Raw genomic sequence first — 23,875 nt, forward strand, 5'->3', positions numbered from 1 at the left:
TAATCTTGCTTTAATAAATATTGCAAAACCTCTAAATTTTAAAAGCTCTCAGAATTGACGAAACATGACCCAAACATGGGTCTAGACACAAGCATTTGTGTGATCAATTTGCTAAGCGGAATAATAACTACAAATTAGTATAAAAGGGAAACAAACTTGCTTTAATAAAACGGTGCAAAACACCTAAATTTTGAACGTTCTCAGAATTCGACGAAACTTGATCCAAACGTTGGTCTACACCCACAAATTTGTGTGGTAAATTTGCTAAGCGTAATAAAAACTAGAAGTTTGTATGAAAGGGAAACAACCTTGCTTTATTAAAACCGTGCAAATTGCTAAATTTTAAACGTTCTCAAAATTCGATGAAACTTGACCAAAACATTGGTCTAGACCCAAGAATTTATGTGGTAACATTTGGTAAGCATAATAATAACTACAAGTTTGTATAAAATGAAAACAAACTTGCTTTAATAAAACCGTGCAAAATAGCTAAATTTAGGACGTTCTCAGAATTCGTCGAAACTTGACCCAAACGTTGGTCTCGACCCAAGAATTTGTGTAGTAAATATGCTAAGCGTAATAATAACTACAAGTTTATATAAAATGGAAACAAACTTGCTTTAATAAAACCTTGCAATACAGCTAAATTTTAAACGTTATCAGAATTCGACGAAACTTGACCCAAACGTTCGTGCAGAACGAAGCATTTGTGTGGTAAACTTTGCTAAGTGTAATAATAACTACAAGTTAGTACACAAGGGAAACAAACTTGCTTTAATAAAATCGTGCAAAACAGCTAAATTTTGAACGTTATCAGAATTCGACGAAACTTGACCCAAACGTTGGTCTAAACTTAAGAATTTGTGTGCTAAATTTGCTAAGCGTAATAATAATTAAAATTTAGTATAAAAGGAAAACAATCTTGCTTTCATAAACCTTGCAAAACAGCAAAATTTTGAACGTTATCAAAATTCAACAAAACTTGACCAAACGTGGGTCTAGACTCAAGCGTTTGTGTGGTAAATTTGCTAAGCGTAATAATAATTACAAGTTTGTATAAAAGGGAAACAAACTTGCTTTAATAAAACCGTGCAGAAAAGCTAAATTTTGAACGTTCTCTGAATTCGACGAAACTTGACCAGACGTTGGTCTAGACCAAAGAATTTGTGTGGTAAATTTGTTAAGCGTAATAATGACTACAAGTTTCTATAAAAGGGAAACAAACATGCTTTATTAAGACCGTGAAAAATAGCTAAATTTTGAACGTTCTCAAAATTCGACGAAACATGATGAAAATGTTGGTCTAGACCCAAGAATTTGTGTGGTAAATTTTCTAAGCGTAATAATGACTACAAGTTTGTATAAAATGGAAACAAACTTGCTTTAATAAAACCGTGCAAAATATCTAAATTTTGAACGTTTTCAGAATTTTACAAAATTTGACCCAAATGTTGGTGTAGACCCAAGAATTCGTGTGGTAAATTTTGTAATCGTAATAATAACTACAAGTTTGTATAAAAGGAAAACAAACTTGCTTTAATAAAACCGTGCAAAACAACTAAATTTTGAACGTTCTCAGAATTCGTCGAAGCATGACCCGAGCAATGGTCTCGACCCAAGAATTTGTGTGGTAAATATATTAAGCGTAATAATAACTACAAGTTTGTACAAAAGGGAAACAAACTTTCTTTATTAAAACCGTGCAAAACAGCTAAATTTGGAATGTTCTCAGAAATCGACGAAACTTGACCAAAACATTGGTCTAGACCCAAGAATTTGTGTGGTAAATTTGCTAAGTGTAATAATAACTACATGTTTGTATAAAAGGAAAACAAACTTGCTTTAATAAAATCGTGTAAAACAGCTAAATTTTAAACATTCTCATAATCCGACGAATCTTGACCCAAACATTGGTCTAGACCCAAGAATTTCTGTGGTAAATTTGCTAAGCGTAATAATAACTACAAGTTTGTATAAAAGGGAAACAAACTTGCTTTATTAAAACCGTGCAAACTGCTAAATTTTGAACGTTTTCGGAATTGGGCGAAACATGACCCAAACGTTGGTCTAGACCCAAGAATTCTGTGGTGAATTTGGTAAGCGTAATAATACCTACAAGTTTATATAAAAGGGAAACAAACTTGCTTTAATAAAACCTTGCAAAATAGCTAAATTTTGAACGTTCTCAAAATTCGACGAATTTGATCCAAACATTGGTCTAGACCTAAGAATTTGTGTGCTAAATTTGCTAAGCGTAATAATACCTACAAGTTAGTATAAAAGGGAAACAAACTTGCTTTAATAAAATCGTGCAAAATAGCTACATTTTGAACGTTCTCAGAATTCGACGAAACTTAACCCAAATGTTGGCCTAGACCCAAGAATTTGTGTGGTAAATTTTATAAGCTTAATAATAACTACAAGTTTGTATAAAAGAAAAATAAACTTGCTTTAATAAAACCGTGCATAACAACTAAAATTTGAACGTTCTCAAAATTCGACGAAACTTGACCCAGACGTTGGTCTAGTCCCAAGAATTTGTGTGGTAAATATGCTAAGCGTCATAATAAGTACAAGTTTGTATAAAAGGAAAACAAACTTGCTTTAATGAAACCGTGCAAAACAGCTAAATATTGAACGTTCTCAGAATTCAACGAAACTTGATCCAAACGTTGGTCTAGACTCAAGAATTTGTGTGGTAAATTTGCTAAGCGTAATAATAACTACAAGTTTGTATAAAAGGGAAACAAACGTTATTTAATAAACCATGCAAAACAGCTAAACTTAGAACGTTCTCAGAATTCGACAAAACTTAACCCAAACGTTGGTCTCAACCCAAAAATTTATGTTGTAAATATGCTAAAGGTAATAATAACTACAAGTTTATATAAAATGGAAATAAGATGTTTTGAACTTAGTGCTATTATTGGAGCAAAGAAGGTTGCAACATTTCCCAGTGTGTTTTATTTATGTAATTGTATTAGGGCAGTGATTTTTTTATTAATATTATCCATTTTTTGGATCAACCTCTTTGAAAATCATGATCTGGTGTAGCAGGTTTCTGTTGAGATCATGATGTCAAGGACTATAATTTTATATGTTCTAATCAACTACTGCATTTCTTTTTCAATTTTATCAACCACAAACTTGATAAGTTTTTCTGAATGATGCCCCCTCCTTGTTCCGGCTTTGCCATTTCCTAATTTGTGCGTTTTTTTTTGTGTGTGTGTGTGTAGTGTGTGTGTGTGTGTGTGCGTGTGGTGTGTGGGGGGGGTGCGGGTTTGTGTGTGGGGGGGGGGGTGTGGGGGTGTGTGTGTTCCTTCCAATATATCTCGTTAGCAAGAGTTGTCTTGAATTGATTTACTTTACTAGAGGGGATATAGTGAGAGAAAATGAGTGGAGGATTGATAAAATCTGATAAATGCCTTGGGTGGTTATGATCTGCTAACCAATTTTTGAATTGGTTGCCAGCAACCATTACAAAATGTTGTAGTTCCATTTTGATTTCCTTCCTGCTAATACCAGTCTTTATAATTTTCACCTTTGAATCACATGGTAGTTTCTGTAGCATCACTTTGATTATTGGGTACTCGTATGGAAGAGGGAGAATGGTCATTTTGCTTAGGAACAATTAATCTGTTATATATGCTGTAGCTGATGGCTGACTCATACTTGTGCATACATGTGGCTTACTGTTTATCAGGTAAAGAACTAATCATTCACCTGTCCAAGTTTTTGTTATTTTTCTGCCTTTAAGTACTTATGGGCAATTTCATACATATTTGAGTGATAACAGTTTCCTAGTAATGTGGTTTACTTTCGGATTTGAGTGGTAACATATATTCATAACATTTTGGATTTTGGTTTACTTTCGGATCTCATATTGCTTTTGAGCAGTATGGGCAGTTAGATTACCTTGAAGGTACTTTTCTATTTCTTTTTTATTTTTCTTTTGAAGGAATTGAAGGCACTTTTTTGAATCAGGTAAATTGCAGGTATAAATTGAAGGAATTGAAGCGTAGGCGAAGAAAGAGGAAGTGTAGGAAGGATAAGAGGACGAGGAGGTGTCACAATCATTCAGATGATGATTCTTCTAATGATTTTACTGATCTGCGGCATAAAAGGAGGAACAAGAAGGCATATGCAGACTCTGATTCCGATGTTAGTGCTTCAGATGATTCGCAAGTGGGTTGGGGCAAGAAGCGGTCTGAGAAGAAGAGCAAGAAACATCGCCATGAAGAGGACTAGTTTCTATAGTAGATGATATGTCTTGTGCTTTTAAGGTTCCTCTAAACTGCTGCTAAGTGTGCCCTATTCAATCATTAATCTAATGGTTGATGAGCTTCTTGATGAAACCCACTTTAGCTTAGTTGACAATGCATTAGTTTGGTGCATTTGTTGTTTTTTAGTTTGATGTAATGTATTATTTTAATTGCTTCGTTCTTCTGGTTGTAGAATTCTAATATTTACAGAGTATGCTATGTGTGATTCCGACATGTGATCAGTCTTATTAGTTGAAATATTGCACTAATGCTTTGAAATTTATTGAGTTTAAAGTTGTTTTACTTGTTGGTTGTTATTCGATACTTTGGGGGAAGCCTGCCTGTGGGCATCAAGAAGAGCTTAACTATTACAACTCTTTTGAACCCAGCGTTGTTATTGGAGTAAAGAAGGTTGCAGCATTTCTCAGTGTATTTTATTATATAATTGTATTAGGGCAATGATTTTGTGATCAATATTATCCACTTTCTGGATCAACCTCTCTGAAAATCATGATCTGGTGTAGTAGGTTTCTATTGAGATCATGATGTCAAGAAATATACTTTTATATGTTTTAATCAGCTACTGCATTTCTTTTTTAATTTTATCGACCACAAACTTGATAAGTTCTTATGAATGATGCCCCCTCCTTGTTCCACCTTTGTCATTTCCTTGTCTGTGCATCTTTTTTTTTTGTGTGTGTGTGTGGCTGTGTGTGTGTGTGTGTGTGTGGGGTGTGCGTGTGGTGTGTGTGTGGGTGTGTGTGTGTGTCTATGTATGGGTGTGGGTATGTTTGTGTGTGGGGTGTGTGTGTATGTGTGTGTGTGTGTGTATATCACGGTAGAACATGCTTTACTTTCATTTTGAACATAGAAGAAGTGAGGTGTTGCTTTTATCTTCTGCGCCAATGAATGCCATCAGCGTCTTGTTACATTTGCCATTCTCCTTCAATTTCTAAGTCTTCACAACCCTTTTTCTCGTGTAGGATGTCACCATAGTTTCACAACATTTTATGCTCATTACTGGTATTGTTTGTCTTTATGGTCTATTTATGTCCTCTGTAATATTTTTGTGTGCTTGCATAGATGTGTATTCTCATTTTTGTTTACCTAATATGAAAGATTATTTATTGATTGAAGAGCAATAATGGGACAGGAGAAAGCGCATTGTCCCTCTTCTTTTTTCCTTTCAATATATCTCATTAGCAAGAGTGGTCTTGGATTGATTTACTTTACTAGAGGGGATATAGTGAGAGAAAATGAGTGGAGGATTGATAAAATCTGATAAATGACTTGAGTGATTATGATATGCTAACCGATTCTTGAGTTGGTTCCTAGCGACCACTACAAAATGATGTAATTTGGAACCCTGACTTTGGTGTGTTTAGCCGTTTTGATTTCCTTCCTGCTAATAGCGGTCTCTATAATTTTCACCCTTGAATCACATGGTAGTTTCTGTAACATCACCTTGATTTTAGGGTACTCACATGGAAGAGGGAAAATGGTCCCCTTGCTCAAGAACAATTAATCAATTATATATGTTGTAGCTGATGCTTGACTTATGCTTGTGCTTACATGTGACTTAGTGTTTATCAGGTAAAGAACTAATCATTTACCTGTCCAAGTTTCTGTTATTTTTCTGCCTTCAGGTACTTATGGACAGTTTCATACATATTTGAGTGGTAACAGTTTTCTAGTAATGTGGTTTTGGTATTGCAGAAACCAGGATATTTGAGTGGTAACAGTTTCCTAGTGCTATTATTGGAGCAAAGAAGGTTGCAGAATTTTTCAGTGTGTTTTATTTATATAATTGTAATAGGGCAATGATTTTGTGATAAATATTATCCATTTTCTGGATCAACCTCTTTGAAAATCATGATCTGGTGTAGTAGGTTTCTGTTGAGATCATGATGTCAATGACTATAATTTTATATGTTTTAATCAGCTACTGCATTTTTTTTCAATTTTATCGACCACAAACTTGATAAGTTAATCTGAATTATTATCCCTCCTAGTTCCAACTTTGCCATTTCCTTGTCGGTGCATCTTTTTTTTTTGTATGTGTGCGTGGTGTGTGGGTGTGTGTCTGCGTGTGTGTGTGGGTGAGGGTGTGTTTTTGTGTGTGTGTGTGTGTGTGTCTATGTGTGGGCATGGGTGTGTGTGTGTGTTTGGGGGGGGGGGGTGTGTGTGGGGTGTGTGTGTGTCACTGTATAATATGTTTTACTTCCATTTTGAACATAGAAGAATTGAGGTGTTGCTTTTATCTTTTGCGCCAACGAATGCCATCGGCGTCTTGTTACATTTGTCATTTCCTTCAATTTCTAAGTCTTCATTTCTATCTACAAAACTCTTTTTCTCATGCAGGATGTCACCATAGTTTCGCTACATTTTATGCTCATTACCGGTATTGTTTGTCTTTGTGGTCTATTTATGTCCTCTATAATATTTTTGTGTGTTTGCATAGATGTGTATTCTCATTTTTGTTTACTTGATATAAACGAGTATTTATTGAAATGAAGAGCAATAACAGGACAGGAAAAAGTGCATTCCCTCTTCTTTTTTCCTTTCAATATATCTCGTTAGCAAGATTGGTCTAAAATTGATTTACTTTACAAGAAGGGATATAGTGAGAGAAAATGAGTTGAGGATTGATAAAATCTGATAAATGACTTGGGTGGTTATGATCTGCTAACCAATTCTTGAATTGGTTGCCCTCGACCACTACAAAATGTTATAATTTTGAACCCTAACTTTGGTGTATTTAGCCATTTTGATTTTCTTTCTGCTAATAGCGGTCTCTATAATTTTCACCCTTGAATCACATGGTAGTTTCTGTAGCATCACCATGATCTTTAGGTACTCGCATGGAAGAGGGAGAATAGTCCCTTTGCTCAGGAATAATTAATCAGTTATATATGCTGTAGCTGATGCTTGACATATGCTTGTGCTTACATTTGACTTACTGTTTATCAGGTAAAGAACTAATCATTCGCCTGTCCAAGTTTCTGTTATTTTTCTGCCTTCAGGTACTTATGGGCAGTTTCATACATATTTGGGTGGTAGCAGTTTTCTAGTAATGTGGTTTTGGTATTGCAGAAACTAGGATATTAGGCCTATAAGTTGTTGAATCTGTGGTGTTGTTTGATAAATGGCACAGCTGTTCCTGTGGCTCTTGTGACGTCCATAGAATTTTGTACGTAATTGGAAGACTAATTGGTAATTATTAGAAATTTAAATTTTATTAGTAAATAAATTATAGATTTAATTTGAGATATAATAAAACTTGAACGGGTTAAATTGGAGTTCGCTATAATATTTGGGGGCAAATTATATTTATTTAAGAAAATTAGAAAGGACGTAATAGTAATTATTAAAAAGAATTTAAAGAAAAAAAAAAGAAAAAAAAGGGTGGGCTGTGGCATGTGCTGCCACCGCCTCACCACTCATTAAATATATATATATATATATATATGTGCATGTTAAATTGAATATATTACACAAACAAAACACACACACTGACGCGCATAATTGCGGAGGAAACAGAGGTACCGATTTTGGATTTTACTCTTTAATAATTTATATAATTATATTATTTAATTAATCATTTATTAAATATAGTTTATATTGAGCGATGTACTATTTAACCGGAGTATTTTATGATTTTGGCTATTTAAATTAGTGTCGAATTAAGTATCACATTTGGTATAAAAATGATATAGTTGGTTAATTAAATTATTAGATCTATTATATTTAATTATTATTATAGCAAATTTACACAATTCTATCGGAATGATTAACCAAATATGTAATTCTGTGTATTGTTGCTTAATTAAATTGTATAGCAATGACAAATTGACAGATCATTCATAAAAATATTCTGAAAATTATATTTAATAAATGGTATGTTAATAAAGAGGAAAAACGAAGATTTGTACTTCGATAGAAATGGAATATTGAAGAATTATTAGAAATTATACGAATAATATTTAATATTATATTTAAAAGAAATTATGATATTCTCGATATATTAATTGTATGTGGTATAACTCATTATAGGATACAGGAGTGAAGTAAAAGGACTGACAATTAGCGATTGAGTAGAAAGAAACGTTGTAAGGTCGAGGTAAGTAAATAATTAGTATTATCTATATATGTCCCCTTTATTTGTGGTATTACTGTTATATGATTTTTAGTTCATGCTGACTTTAATTTATCTGAAAATATATGTGAGTGGTGAATGATGTAATTTGATTGACGATAAGGTGTACATAGAATGAGAAAGTACGTTGAAATATTATGTTTGTTGTTTGATGTTTGATGTGTTGTGAGTGTCTGAGAATGAGAATGTATTGATATATGGTTTTACGTTACTAGTTGCTTACAAGAATGGTGATATGTGGAAATGAGGGTGTGGTGGAAATTGAATATAATTGTGGTGTGAATATCCCTTGATGTGTTGAAAAGCCTATAAAGCGATATGAAAAGTGCTATGTGCGAAAAGAAAGTGCTATGTGCGAAAAGAAAATGCTATGTGCGAAATGAAACAGCTATGTGCAAAAAGAAAATGCTATGTGCGAAATGAGATTGAGGAGCCGGCTGTCAAGGGGGTTCACTTAAATTTATATAACGGTGAGATTGAGTTGGCGGGAAAAAACACAATATCACCTTCTGGTAAGCAAACTAGGAAAAATGGAGTTTGATTGATTGTCTTGTTATGAGATAGTCATGTGGTGTAATAAAGCTGATTATGTTGGAATTAAATTGATTGTATTCCATGCATGTTGCCTGTTCCTCTTGTTTGGGCTGTGTTTGATATGCATATATAGATAGGGCTGGTTATTTACTTACTGAGTGGCAGGCTCATTTCCTTGCTGACATTTTCTTTTAGGAATAGACTTTGAGTGTCTGACTATTGAAGAATAGGTCCATGCGCTATACTCAGGCAGGTCGGGCCAGTATGCAGTTTTCTCCTCTTTGTCAATTAGAGTACAAAATACATTTTGTTGTATAGAGAGAACGTAAGCATGAAGATTACTTATGATGGACTACTTGTAGTGTTTGATGTGCAAATATGAAGATGTAGGTTCATTACGCTTGTTATGACGTTGGGGTTACGTATACATATGGGTTAAATTATTATGTGCATTTATATTTATAAACACAGGGATTACTATAAGTATGATGTTTAGCGTAGATATAGCCCTTGTAGCGAAGGGGGTGCTACAGCTCTTCTTTAGAAAGTAAACGATTCCTTTACTGAAAGGAGACACTAGCTTTAACTTTTTGGAAGAGAGGTAAGTTTCATGAATTAATCAAAATCCATTACAAGTTTTTATGCTAACTTTGTTAAAGGTTGAGGCGTCTTATGTGATTTATGTTTCTTATCGCTTGTGCTTTTGCTGAAATGCCTTAGTAAATACAAAGCTAACCCAGTGCTAATTGCTTTCGGTTAACCATCCCATGTATTCATAGCATTTTGGATTTTGGTTTACTTTTCGATGTCATGTTGCTTTTGAGCAGTATGGGTAGTTGGATTATCTTGAAGATACTTTTCTTTTTTTTTTTTTGTTTTTTCCTTTAAGGATTGAAGGTACATTACTGAATCAGGTAAATTGCAGCTATAAATTGCAGGAACTAAAGCGCATAAAAAGAAAGAGGAAGCGTAGGAAAGAGAGGAGGAAGAGTCACCATCATAGAGATGATGATTCTGCTGATCAGCTGCATAAGAGGAGGAGTAGGAAGGCATATTCAGACTCTGATTTCGATGTCAGTATTTCAGAGGATTCGCGAGTGGGTAGGGGCAAGAAGCGGTCTAAGAAGAAGAGCAGGAAACATCGCCATGACGAGGACTAGCTTCTACAGTAGGTGATATGTCTTGTGCTTTTAAGGTTCCTCTAAACTGCTGCTAAGTTTACTATTGAATCTTTAATCTGGTGGTTGATGAGTTTTTTTATCAAACCCACTTTAGCTTAGTGGACAATGCATTAGTTTGTTGTATTTGCTGTTTTTCAGTTTCATGTTAATGTATTATTTTAATTGCTTTATTCTTCTGGTTGTAAGAGTTTTGATATTTACGGAGTATGCTATGTATGATTCCGACGTGTGATTGGTCATGTTAGTTGAAATATTGCAGTAATGCTTTGAAATTTAATTAAGTTTAAAGTTGTGTTACTTATTGGTTGCTATTCGATGGTTTGGGAAAGCCTGCCTGTGGTCATCAAGAAGAGCTTAACTATTGCTGCTCTTTTGAACCCAGTGCTATTATTGGAGCAAAGAAGGTTGGAGCATTTCTCAATGTGTTTTATTTATATAATTGTATTAGGGCAATGATTTTGTGATTAATATTATCCATTTTCTGGATCAACCTCTCTGAAAATCATGATCTGGTGTAGCAGGTTTCTGTTGAGATCATGATATCAAGGATATAATTTTATATGTTCTAATTAGCTACTGCATTTTTTTTTATTTTTATCGACCACAAACTTGATAAGTTTTTTTGAATAATTACCCCTCCTTGTTCCGACTTTGCAATTTCCTTAGGGTGCATCTTTTTTTTTGTGTGTGTGTGTGGTGTGTGTGTGTGTGTGTTTGTGTGTGTGTGTGTATGTCTATGTGTGGGTATGGGGGTGTGTGTGTGTGTGTGTCTATGTGTGGGTGTGGGTGTGTGTGGGGTGGGTGTGGGTGTGTGAGTGTGTGTGTGTGTGTGGGTAGGTGGGGTGAGTGTGTGTGTGTGGGTGGGTGGGGTGAGTGTGTGTGTGTCACGGTATAACATGTTTTACTTCTATTTTGAACGTAGAAGAAGTGAGGTGTTGCTTTTATCTTCTGCGCCAACGAATGCCGTCAGCGTCTTGTTACATTTGTCATTCTCCTTCAATTTCTAAGTTTTCATTTCTACCTTCACAACTCTTTTTCTCGTGCAGGATGTCACCATAGTTTCGCAACATTTTATGCTCATTATCGGTATTGTTTGTCTTTGTGGTCTATTTATGTCCTCTATAATATTTTTGTGTGCTTGCATAGATTTGTATTCTCATTTTTGTTTACCTGATATAAAACAGCATTTATTGAAATGAAAAGCAATAACAAGACAGGAGAGAGTGCATTGTCCCTCTTTTTTTTTCCTTTCAATATATCTCGTTAGCAATAGTGATCTTGGATTGATTTACTTTACTAGAGGGGATATAGTGAGAGAAAATGAGTGGAGAATTGATAAAATCTGATAAATGACTTTGGTGGTTATGATCTGCTAACCAATTCTTGAATTGGTTGCCATCGACCACTACAAAATCTTATAGTTTTGAACCCTAACTTTGGTGTATTTAGCCATTTTGATTTTCTTTCTGCTAATAGCGGTCTCTATAATTTTCACCTTTGAATCACATGATAGTTTCTGTAGCATCACCTTGATCTTTAGGTACTCGCATGGAAGAGGGAGAATTAGTCCCTTTGCTCAGGAACAATTAATCAGTTATATATGATGTAGCTGATGCTTGACTCATGCTTGTGCCTACATGTGACTTACTGTTTATCAGGTAAAGAACTAATCATTCACATGTCCAAGTTTTTGTTATTTTTCTGCCTTCAGGTACTTATGGGCAGTTTCATACATATTTGGGTGGTAGCAGTTTCCTAGTAATGTGGTTTTGATATTGCAGAAATCAGGATATTAGGCCTATAAGTTGTTGAATCTGTGGTGTTGTTTGATAAATGGCACAGCTGTTCCTGTGGCTCTTCTTTAGAAAGTAAATGATACCTTTACTGGAAGGAGACACTATCTTTAACTTTTTGGAAGAGAGGTAAGTTTTGTGAAGTAATCAAAATCCATTACAAGTTTTTATACTAACTTTGTTAAAGGTTGAGGCGTCTTATGTGATTTATGTTTCTTATCGCTTGTGCTTTTACTGAAATGCCTTAGTAAATACAAAGCTAACACAATGCTAATTGCTTTCTGTTAACCATCCCATGTATTCATAGCATTTTGGATTTTGGTTTACTTTCTGATCTCATGTTGCTTTTGAGCAGTATGGGTAGTTGGATTATCTTGAAGGTACTTTTCTATTTTATTTTTTTTTGTTTTCTTTTTACGGATTGAAGGCACATTTCTGAATCAGGTAAATTGCAGCTATAAATTGCAGGAATTGAAGCGCATAGAAGAAAGAGGAAGTGTAGGAAGGAGAGGAGGAGGAGGAGGAAGAGTCACCATAATACAGATGATGATTCTGTTGATCTGTTGCATAAGAGGAGGAGCAGGAAGGCATATTCAGACTTTGATTCCGACGTCAGTGCTTTAGATGATTCGCGAGTGGGTAGGGGCAAGAAGAGGTCTAAGAAGAAGAGCAGGAAACATCGCCATGAAGAGGACTGGCTTCTACAGTAGGTGATATGTTTTGTGCTTTTAAGGTTCCTCTAAACCGCTGCTAAGTGTGCCCTATTGAATCTTTAATCTGATGGTTGATGAGCTTTTTGATGAAACCCACTTTAGCTTACTGGACAATGCATTAGTTTGTTGTATTTGTTGTTTTTCAGTTTGATGTTAATGTATCATTTTAATTGCTTTATTCTTCTGGTTGTAAGAATTTTGATATTTACAGAGTACGCTATGTGTGATTCCGACATTTATCGGTCTTTTTAGTTGAAATATTGCAGTAATGCTTTGGAACTTTATTGAGTTTAAAGGTTTGTTACTTATTGCTTGCTATTCAATGCAATGGGGGAAGTCTGCCTGTGGGCATCAAGAAGAGCTTAACTATTGCTGCTCTTTTGGACCCAGTACTATTATTGGAGCAAAGAAGGTTGCAGCATTTCCCAGTGTGTTTTATTTATGTTATTGTAATAGGGTAATGATTTTGTGATTAATATTATCCATTTTCCGGATCAACCTCTCTGAAAATCATGATATGGGGTAGCAGGTTTCTATTAAGATCATGATGCCAAGGACTATTATTTTATATGTTCTAATCAGCTACTGCATTTTTTTCAATTTATCGACCACAAACTTGATAAATTTTTCTGAATGATTCTCCCTCATTGTTCCGATTTTGCCATTTCCTTGTCTGTGCATCTTTTTTTTTTTTATATTTGTGTGGTGTATGGATGTGTGTGGGGGGGGGGGGGTTGGGGGTGTGTGTATGTATGCATGTCTGTGTTTGTAGGTGGGTGTGGGGGTGTGTGTGTGCGTCTATGTGTGCGGGTGTCTGTGTCTACCGTTCTTTTCCCCATGCGACCATAATTAGTCTATTAAGTAAATATACATATATTGGATAAACATATTTTAATTTACTTAAAAAAGTACATAAGTAAATAATATGAGTTAGATTCTTCTGGATAAATACTAATATATTTTTTTATCTGAAAAATTATTAAACTTCATTTAACGGAATAGAGCTCATTGAGGCTATCCATCCATGTGCATATATGACGTTTAGGTGGATGATTTCAATCATTCTATTTTATTATATATAGAATGTCACTAATATGTTTCCTCCAAAAATTTAAATATTTAATTAGTTTACTTTTCTATGTCTCTAGTAAATTTATGTGAAAGATTTAATTGGTCACCAATATAGGCAATAGAATATATTTTCTTATCTTTTTACTGTGTTGGATTATTTTCCTATTCTTTTTCAATTATATATTTGAGCGCCAGTTTCCTCTTCTCTTCTGTGCCCTCTGTACATCAATAACTTTTTCTTCTCTTCTCTCGACCCTTGTGCAGAGAAGAAATCCGCCTCTCTCCAGTAAGGATTTGAAACCTCATTTTTATAATTTGATTGAAAGTAAAATTGATATCCTCCATCAAAATTGCACGATATAGTTACACGAATCCGTGATTTCTACGTGAAAAGGTGGGTTTTCTACTCCACACAAGCTGATTTTCCCGCGCTGGTGTGTGGACAATCTTGAAAGGTCCAGAGAGTTCAATCGATCGGAAGTAAGCCATGGCATCTACTTCAAATCCAGTTCATGAGAAGGACAAGGGAAAAGCACCAAGATCGCACTTTCAACCAACAGTAAGTTGCTTAATGTAGCACTGATATGTTTTATATGTTTCCTGTCTTTCATTGTTGAACTCTTCTCTGGGAAATTCAAGGTGTGTTTGGCGGATTGGTGGTTGGTTAAGGTTGAACATGACTTCCAAGGGTCGCGGCTCGGAGTTGCGGGGTTTACTTCTCGAGAGTAAGTTGCTTCTTTATGGTTTGTTAACAGCGGGTTGAATTTTGTATTTAGCCTTTGAAATGCCTTTAATTCGTAGCCAGGAAATAGTTGGGTTAAATTGGGAAATGTGCGAAGGCAAGAAGTACTCATTTCGGTAGAGTAAAAGAATTCTGCTTTGCTGTAGTTATTTTTTACCATCAATCTTCTAAAATATTTTCTGAACAACCCTTTTCCGAAACCTTTGGTTTGTTAAGTTGAGCTACTGGGGTTGATTTTTGGGGTATATATGGTCTTTCTATCTTCGTTCATCTCCATTACGGTTGTACCCTTGTAAACTTCATCACCCTGTGAAGAAATAGATCTGGGCAAAATATGAAGCTAGTAGTTTTGATTCTTGTAACAAATTGCGTATATGAAGTGGTCTTTTCAAGTCTAAACTTAGTTGCTTATGTCCTGGCAATGTATTTTTATTTATTTAATGTGAGAAAGGCAATCCCTTGGCTCATAATGGCTAAGATGCAAAACTGAGTTTATTCTCTGTACCTGTGTTTATGTTTGTGCATTTGTGTACGGGAGTATATTCATGTAGATTGGCTTTCTAGTTAATGGTGTAAATATCAAGATGGTTTTTGGATTGATAGTTCTATTAAAGCTTCTGTGATTATGAGTACATTGCGTAATCCATGTTTGATTAGTTTTGAGGCAATTGGCCATTTATCTGCAAATTCATCCTGTCTTTCCTTTTTTTGAGCTCAAAATTATAACAAATTGAGATGTAAATGTTTTTCTCTCACAAGGCTTCAATCTAATTTGTGCTGTAGGAAACAAGCCATGCGAGCCTTTTCATCTGCGCCGATCCTTAAGAGATATGGTTTCTCTACTCTTGAGACCACTGATGGAATATGTGTTATCCTCGATAGCCTCATAAACAAAGTCCGCACTCTAGAAAATGGGTTTTCATCTGATGTAAGTTCACAGACATGCTTCTCATGTCTTTTTAAGCGTTCTTATATCTCGTTGACTGATGGGATAAATAACTATGTTTCCTTGAGTTATTATTATTTCAATCTAAGTCTAGATTGTTTTCTTTCAATTGGCTAAAGAGTGAAGCTATTTTCCTCTTGAACTTGTGCTACTGTGATCATGCACCAGAGCTTTTATATGCTTCACAAGTGGGGAAGACCTATTCAACTGCAAATTTGCAGAAAAGTCCTATCATTGTGTTCGGATTATTTCTTGGTAGTTGGAATAGTTGTGTTTTAGATGGTTTGAGAGATGTCTTGTATATGTATTGTTGAATCTCATGAATGCTTGAATTGTTCAGATTTGTGTTGGGAACTAGTTTTAATTGGCTAGTGGTGTCACTCTAAGCTTTTATTGATTTGAAAATGTAAATATAAATATGTGTAATGATATTTATAAAAACATAATATTGGAATGTATAAATATGTGTACTACTACTGATAGAAGTTTTTATAATATTTTTGAGAAAGAGGTTTTGAATGGTGGAAGATGTTTGAAAAAATATAAGAAATGTTTTGTTTTATTTTGGATTATTTCCAAAACCAATTGAAAAGAAAGTGTCTAGCATGCAATTCCATAGAAATTATATTTGGAAAAGTGCTAATATGCAGTGGACCATAGAAATGATTTTTCATTCCATGAACATAATTGAACTTTGGTTTGGTCTTGGACTTTTGGTGAAAAATATAATAATTTCCAATCCAATAACTTTCAAAACTAAGTTATATTGTAACAGCTCTTTCTCCTACAAGATGTCATCATTGTCCTGTTTTTCTACTTCTTCACAGTTTTCTTGTAGGACGACCTCTAAGTCCTTTTTAGCATGCTATTACAAGTGCAAAATAGTATTTGATTCAAAGTTTTTGCTAATATGTCAGTTGTAACAACTTAGAATCAGAATCTCCCTGTAAGATTTTGCCATTTTACTAGGTTGCTCCTTGATTTTAACATTTAATGCTTGTTGAGTGTGTTTCAACCTTGTCAAGTTTATGAAACGATTGTATGCCATTACAATGGATCTAGTTTAAAAGGATTACTTGATGGAAAGGGTCTTGTTGGCTTTTCAAATTGAAGAAACTGGTTCGAGTTTTATTAGTATAAATAAGTAACTGAGACAATATTGTCTGAATGAGAAAAGCCTTTCATTAGGCTATGATTTGTGAGCCTTGAGCAGATTTAATACAAAATTATCAGGTCAGAAGTCTTTGCTGGATGTTTAATGCAAATTAATAAAGTAGAAATTGCTTCAAATCCTAATATTATAACTATGAAGTTGCCTAAGTTGACGAACTTAGATGTGGCAAAAGGATTACGAATAGGTTGGCTGCTATGCATAGAATAAGTTATCTTAATAGTTGAAGTAAGACATCTTTCCTTCTTCATGATAAACTTAAGCCCTAGTTCCTTCTAATAATTGTTCATTAAAGGAGATGCTTACACGACTAATATTAAGGTTGATAGCAAAACAAACAATTCGACACATAATGTTTCGTTAGATTCAGTTTGGAGAATCTACTGCACGCAGTAATCACCTCGCTCAGTAACTTGGTGATCTTTCCTTTTTTTTTTTTAAATGTTGTGTAGGCATAAGGAAGAATTTCAAATGCAAAGATGAATGTGAATTCAGGAATATTTTGCTACCACTGTAATGCTGCAGATATGTTAGATGCTAAAAGCTCAACATGGAATTAACAGTTGAAGCCCTTTCTCTCCATCTGTGAATGTTGAGTCATACTTCTCATTATGCTAATATTGGGACCAGGAACGCATTTCTAGCTTCTTAAACATTCTTATTCTGAATGACACTTCTTTTAACTAGTTGAGCATTGGTTGCATAATATTTATACGACGAGTTGTTATACTTCATTACTTGAACAGGTATGCAACCATTTCAATTGCGGGTTTCCAATATACTGGAAGGAGTATGATGAAATCTTCTTGCGTGAAGAATCTCCCTCTAGTGGAGTTAAACTTCTTAAGAAGAGCAAGAAAGCTAAATTTTTACCTGATCCATTGCCCCAAAAATCTGACAGTGAAATTAGTGGCTCTGTAGAGAATATAAATATGACCTGCATTGCCTCTAGGCTTCTTCAAAAGAAATCTTATTCTGCTGGACGCATTGTCGAAGAGCACATAGCCAGTGACATACCTCTGACCTGTGTGAAAAATGCCATGCAGTCAGTAACAGACTCATTTTCTGGACGAGATGTCAAAATTTCAGCTGTTAATGATAAGAATGATGATTTCCAAAGTCCTGATAACGGAGGAATCCTATCTGCATGTCATTTGTACAATAGGAGCAGGAGCAAACCAACGGCCAATAATTTGAGGAATGTGAAGGTGCACAGTAAAGACTCCACAAATGCCAATCCCGGCAAAAGTCTGAGCTTGTCAGAGGAAATTCTAACTCACACTGAGGGTAGAGTAACGACACGTTCAATGAGCAATTTGAAAATGAAAGAGAAGAACTATAAAGCATCAGCTAGAATATCAGGAGTTGAGAAGATCAGTTTAAATTCTGTTTCATCCACGGGTTCCGGAAAAGTAGATCTAGCGCCTGGATATTGTGAACCAGGAGGCAGAAGTAACATTTATTCTGAGGTCAGTGGACTCCATGGACATAAAGATCAAGCAAAATTGGGTAAGTTGGATGCTGGTTCTATAAAAGATGTGCTGGAGCAAATCTCTGAGACTTCAAGCCAAGATAAGGACCTGAGAAAGATTAAAACTAATGGCAAGTCACAGAAGGCAAAAAATAAAGCAACAACATCACCTAGTATGCTTGCTGCAGCAGATAACAAGAAGGAAAATGTAATTGCTGAAAATAAGCGTTTAGCTGAGATGAATAACTCGTCGGGTATGAAGACCAGAAGAAAATTGGTATGGTAATCTTTTCACCAGTGTCGTCTATATTGTAACATCCTCTTTGATTAGAGTGCTGACTATGTTCTAATTATTTATTCTGATCAATGACTTTTAGTCTATTCTATGCTTGAGTTTCCACCTACATTGAAATGGACACAGAGCTAGTTATTGAAGGAAAAAAGATGTTTTCATGTAGAGCTGCCACATTGTATAAAAAACAATATTGGGGAGACCTATATAGTTAGTTGCATAATACTTGATGGCATTGGGAAACCGTCTGTACTGTATGTAAAAACCAAACTACTTTTCATATACCACATTGTGGTGTTGCTTTCTGCCAGTGTGGAGCTGTAATGGGCCAAAAAATTATATAAGTAGTATATGAATCATTTGAATTCAACTTGTCAATTCAAGTGATGCTAATCACTTTGTTCACCTGCAGAGAGGGATGTCATTCGGGGAACAAGTTCAGATAATACTGATTTCAAGCTTCCACCTTTTTGCTGCTTTAAGTGGAAATGAGTTAGATTGTTTTACTGACTGCAAATGTGTGGAGTTATAGGTTTCACGTTTGAGAATTAGGGATAGAGGATATCATAATAAGGTGAAATTTAAGAAGATCAGGTAGTGAAGCTTAAAATGATGAAAGAAATGTAAAGATATCATGAGTAATTCACTTGACAGGTTTGGTTCTATTGTTTGTGGTCCAAATGACTTGTACATGCATGAATTATCTGCTAAAGTGAAGTGTTTTCATGGATATTTTATTCTACTCCTTGTGGCTTTCACCTTGAGTTTTAGTTCCATTATCTTTATATGCTCACTCCTGGAAGAAGGATACTAAATTGGGACCACTAGGCTATTAACCTTTTGTGTTCCGGATATATGATTTGGGCAATGATTGCTGACCTCTTTTCACGAGGCAACATGCTTGAAGTAGCTTTTTATTACTAAATAGATTTGGTTAGTTTCATTAGTTGAATCGCAGATTATCTATGCTTATATTCTGATTGTAACCCTTCTGTTTTTGGATTTCCACTGAATAATAGAACTCAGTTCATTTTATGCTGCTATAAATCACTGCCTTCCTCTGTCTGGTTTAGAGAACTCCTGATAAGGAAAAGGAGAAAGTTCCCAGTGCCTCTCCTCAATCTTTGAGTTGTAACAGATCTAGATCAGGTAAGTATGTTGCTTAAATCTTTAAGTTATCATTTGCCTCCAGTGCGAGTATGAGCAGTTTACTTGTTTCCCCAATATCTTACCCTTTCTTTTTATGAATTAGTTCATAATACTTTGTTCGTGCTTTCTCTATGCACGCTAAAAAAGCTGTTCCATCAACTAAACAAAATGGAATTCATAACATTATTCAGTTTTTTTTTTGCTGAAAATTTTTCAGGAAGATTGCTGATGCCTACCTTGGCATTTTGGTGCAATCAAAGGGCAATCTATGATGCGGTTTGTCCTGAACTTTTAATATTATGCTTTACAGTTTTGCTGATTTACCCTCTTTTACTATAAAGTGGTTAAATTGATTGTTCATGCAGTTGTATGTAACTGGAACATATTTACTATTTTCTTATGCATCAGCTCTCAGATATCTGAGCAATCCAGTAAAAATGTTATTTTTGTAGGTTCATAGAAAGAGTTGTCTTAAAATATTATAATAGAGGCTTCCTAGTACGAATTGCATTTTAATTTTTTGTTTTAGGAGATTTACATGCATGATCGAAGTGTACACATACCACTGTGATTACTTCACATAAGCAAGAGTTTGCATTACACTCTGTGAACAGTTTTTTCATTGAAGTAAACGTTTACATTCATGAACTCGGAAAACTTCTGACAACCAACATAGAACTGATAACTTTGCATCATCTTTTAATAGTCAGCTCCTTTTTCTTTCTTCTTCCGCCATTTGCTATTGTGCAATGGCTGCTGTGTGTTTCGCAAAGAATCATGTTGGTAGTTAGGATGTAGATACTGATCTAGAGCGGAGTTTCTTTCTTCTGGGGGTTTTTTACAAAACGCAACTTTGAAAGTGATAATTCAAAGTCACCTGCATTCAGGATCGAACGATTACTGGAATTGTGGATGGCATAAACATGGAGCAGCCAAGAAAAGGTATGTCAGGCAAAATCCATTTATATCGTCATGTATTATGAGCATTTCTAGCAATAATATTACAATCAACTATTCAAATTGAATATTCTCTTTACTTCTTTGGACATAGTTCTACAAATACTTTTTATCCTTGTACTCATATGACTTGAGAAACAAGTACTTCAAGTGTTCAATCTTTCAAATCCAAAAACTTAGCCTGTGGTACTTCAAATTAACTTCTTTTCTCCGGATACACAATTAAACTGTGATTAGTTCTCTGCCACTACTGTGTTTAAGTCCTTTCCGAACTTGAAACACAACTAATGGAGTATGATTCTGCCACTATTTTGTCGAAATCTCACAGTCGCTGCATTTTGTCAAGTTCCGCTAAATTTCTTAGCTTAATTTAGGGTCGCATTCAGCAACAATCATATCTATTTCAGCTCTTGATTTGAACTTTTGATAGGAAGTAGATCTACACCCCGAAAGAGAAGGCAACTGATGTGAAGAGTTTACAAGGACTTGCGGCTAAGTAGCAGTCACACGGTATGCAGTGCATGAACAGATGCTTATCAGCTGTAAAAGGAACTCAGGATTGCCATTCCCTTGGTGTTTGGAAGTTAGAATATTTCTTGATGGCAGAAATTTTTTGAGTAAAACCTGATACATCTTGGAAAAGAATAGTTAGTCATCTGTTTTTGGAATTTGGCATTTTGACGTTTCCGGCAATCTGCTCCAATGGGAATGCTTTGTGGATCCATCCGTAGGTTCTTATTGAATCTTGATACTTTTGATTACCTAGAAAGCATGACATGTGTGACATGCATCGTATTTAAAGTTAAATGTTGTGTTCCTAATTTTATTATGTACTAGGATGCATGACCAACAATGCACTTGTACAAATATATTTTTAAAGTTCAATATATTATTTATAGTTAGTTATAAAAAGTTCATGATATTATTTTTGTTTTTGTTGAAACATTAGTATTATACAATTATATTACCAAAACAAATTAATAATAATTATTTTAAGTGATACGGAAACTATTTACTTCTATTATTTGTAATTCACTTTCTAAATTTAATTGCTACTACTAAATAAAAAAAAAATTCAAAATTAAAATTTTGTATTTTGTATTTATTAATGATCATATTTTATTATCAAATCAATTAATATAAAAATAAAATAATAATATTTGAAAATTCAATAGTAAAATAAAAATAATTAGTCAAAGCTCTTTATTTTGGATTGTTTTAATAAGAAGTTTTATTTACTAAAAGATTAACAATATAACCGAGTAAAGGTACAATATGAAAATGTACTCAAGTACGGGTATGAATATTTTCTCATAATAGGGATAAACACTCAAGTAATTCTCATTGTTTTATATTTAATCATAAGTTACACTTATCAGTATTTTTAAAATAATATACTGATTATATTATGGAAAAAACTTACAATCTAAAAATAATTATCTAATATTAATATTAAAATAAAATTAATTAGTCGGAAGCCACTTGATTTAATTTTAACGATACTTTTAATTTAATAAAATTGAGGATATTTATTCTATATTATATTTTTATTTTTTGAAGTTTGGATTATTATATGTTACATATTATACTTGAGGGTAAAATGATAAGTTTAGATTTTTTTTATTCTCACTTTTGTCCCTAAATTTATAAGTTGTCGAAATGGAATTAGTGCCATTACAAATAGGAAAAATTAGATTTATAGAATAATTATTCATTCACATTTAAGAAATTCAAATTTGTATATATGTACATAAAAAAGGTTTTATTTAAATTAGGTTTGGTCAAAATATAATGAACCATACAATAAGCATGATATATTTGATAGGTTAATCTTCTTAAATTGTACGCCAATTACATGACGAATACATTATATTTGTTGTGTAATTAGTTCATGCTTGACCAAACTCAGCTAAAATTAAAATGTTTCTATGCACTACACTCCTCATGATACATTGTGATGAGGATATTCCTTGGAATGTATCTTCCAAGGGCAAAATAGTCAATTAATATTGTGCTTTTTTTCGTTGGCTGATTCTATTATATTTTTATTTTTGGGTTATTTAGTTTCTTGATAAAAAGTTAAAAATTAATATATCTTAATAATGAGTAAAATTTTGTAATGGTTGTAAATATATATTATGTGAAACGTTAATCTGACAAAATATTGATGCAGCTATGTGATCACTAATATATATATATATATATATATATATATATATATAATGAAAGTATCAAAATCCAAAGGAATATCCCATTAAGCGTAAAAAATGTTTTCTGGCAATTCATTTAAAGGTAAGTTGCACTTATTAGCATTATTTCTACCTTTAGTAATTATGATAAAAATCAAAAGTACAACCTCAAAATAAATTTCTACTATTCATATTAAAATAAAATCGAGGGAAAATTGTATTTTTTGGTCGCATATATTAGAGCTTTCTTCAATTTAATTCCACTTGTTAGATTTATGGAAAAATTGTATCTCTTAAGTTGAAAAATTCCTTAGTGTTAGTTCTCATGTGCAGTTTTTGTTCAATAATGTTAGTTTTTGTGACACCTCGTACGTAATTGCAATTCATCTTATAAGAAATAAGCATTTAACCTAATAAGATAATTCTTATTTTTACTAATATATTATATAACCCTCGTGCCAGGACATATGCCATCAAAATTTTATATTCAATCCTCAACCTTAATATGTATGAACATAAGAAAAAGAGAGAAGTGAAGTTTCTAGTTTTTTCAAAGTTTAAATATAAATTCACTGAAAATTTAAAACATAAATAATTATGTAGCTAAAGCTCCCAACTTTTTCATTGCGACCCACCTATTAATTCTGATAATTGTCTAGTCACTAGGGCCTATCCCCTGAAAAAAATATGTGGCAAGGGATAAGTTGTCAACTCAGTAAGTATAGTTAATTAATTTATATATATAGAGACACAGCAAGTAAAGTACAATACAAGCACACCAACCAATAAATATTTGTCATATCATAACAATGGATATAAGAGCAACATATACCTACTATCATATATTAGTCAACGACATCATTTTAGACGTTATCGTTTATATTCCCTGCTTACCTAATTCGGGGTACATCATTCAATGGTTTTACTGGCCATCAATATCTCAATCATCAGAATATCCATCAAACGTGATAGCCCATACCAGCCCAGTGTGTAGTAATATCAGCACAGAATATCACAATGAACATGACATCCCCACACCATCCTAGTGTGTATCTATCAGTACAGGATATTTCTCGCTATTGGATATACCCCGGTACCTTTGCGCCATGGTATCTAGCTTTATATCATCCTTTTCATATCACATATCATGTCATCAATCACATCGTCATTACAGCCACAGCTCGCCATCAATTAAATCATCATAAACCATTGAAAATGCTCCTAGTTAGGTAAGCTATCTTTTCATCT

The 23,875-nt window shown here is 33.9% G+C and overlaps 1 protein-coding gene across 2 annotated transcripts; it reads left to right on the forward strand.

Annotated features, from left to right (window-relative positions):
* Positions 1-13,853: 13,853 nt before the first annotated feature.
* Positions 13,854-21,199, forward strand: LOC105164020 (uncharacterized). Of its 2 annotated transcripts, XM_011082566.3 has the most exons (9): positions 13,854-13,996; positions 14,105-14,269; positions 14,350-14,435; positions 15,236-15,380; positions 17,316-18,317; positions 19,406-19,481; positions 19,699-19,757; positions 20,369-20,423; positions 20,869-21,199. In XM_011082566.3, exons 2-9 carry the CDS (start codon positions 14,198-14,200, stop codon positions 20,907-20,909), a joined length of 1,536 nt encoding a protein of 511 aa, XP_011080868.1. In that variant the 5' UTR covers positions 13,854-13,996; positions 14,105-14,197; the 3' UTR covers positions 20,910-21,199. The 2 variants fall into 2 exon arrangements, 1 of the variants encoding a protein (XP_011080868.1); XR_002287178.2 differs by lacking the exons at positions 20,369-20,423; positions 20,869-21,199 and having other exon boundaries at positions 13,896-14,269; positions 19,352-19,481; positions 19,699-19,762.
* The last annotated feature ends 2,676 nt before the right edge of the window (positions 21,200-23,875 follow it).

The sequence above is a fragment of the Sesamum indicum genome, linkage group LG6 (assembly GCF_026168435.1).
Source record: "Sesamum indicum cultivar Baizhima isolate 11 linkage group LG6, ASM2616843v1, whole genome shotgun sequence".
NCBI classification, from domain to species: domain Eukaryota; kingdom Viridiplantae; phylum Streptophyta; class Magnoliopsida; order Lamiales; family Pedaliaceae; genus Sesamum; species Sesamum indicum.

Excerpts from the sequence above, each read along its gene's own strand:
- LOC105164020 (XM_011082566.3), top strand. The coding sequence starts at position 14,198 with ATGGCATCTACTTCAAATCCAGTTCATGAGAAGGACAAGGGAAAAGCA. Across the intron at positions 14,436-15,235 it reads GCGGGGTTTACTTCTCGAGA|GAAACAAGCCATGCGAGCCT; the intron begins GTAAGTTGCTTC and ends TTTGTGCTGTAG. Across the intron at positions 19,758-20,368 it reads AAAGGGCAATCTATGATGCG|GATCGAACGATTACTGGAAT; the intron begins GTTTGTCCTGAA and ends ACCTGCATTCAG.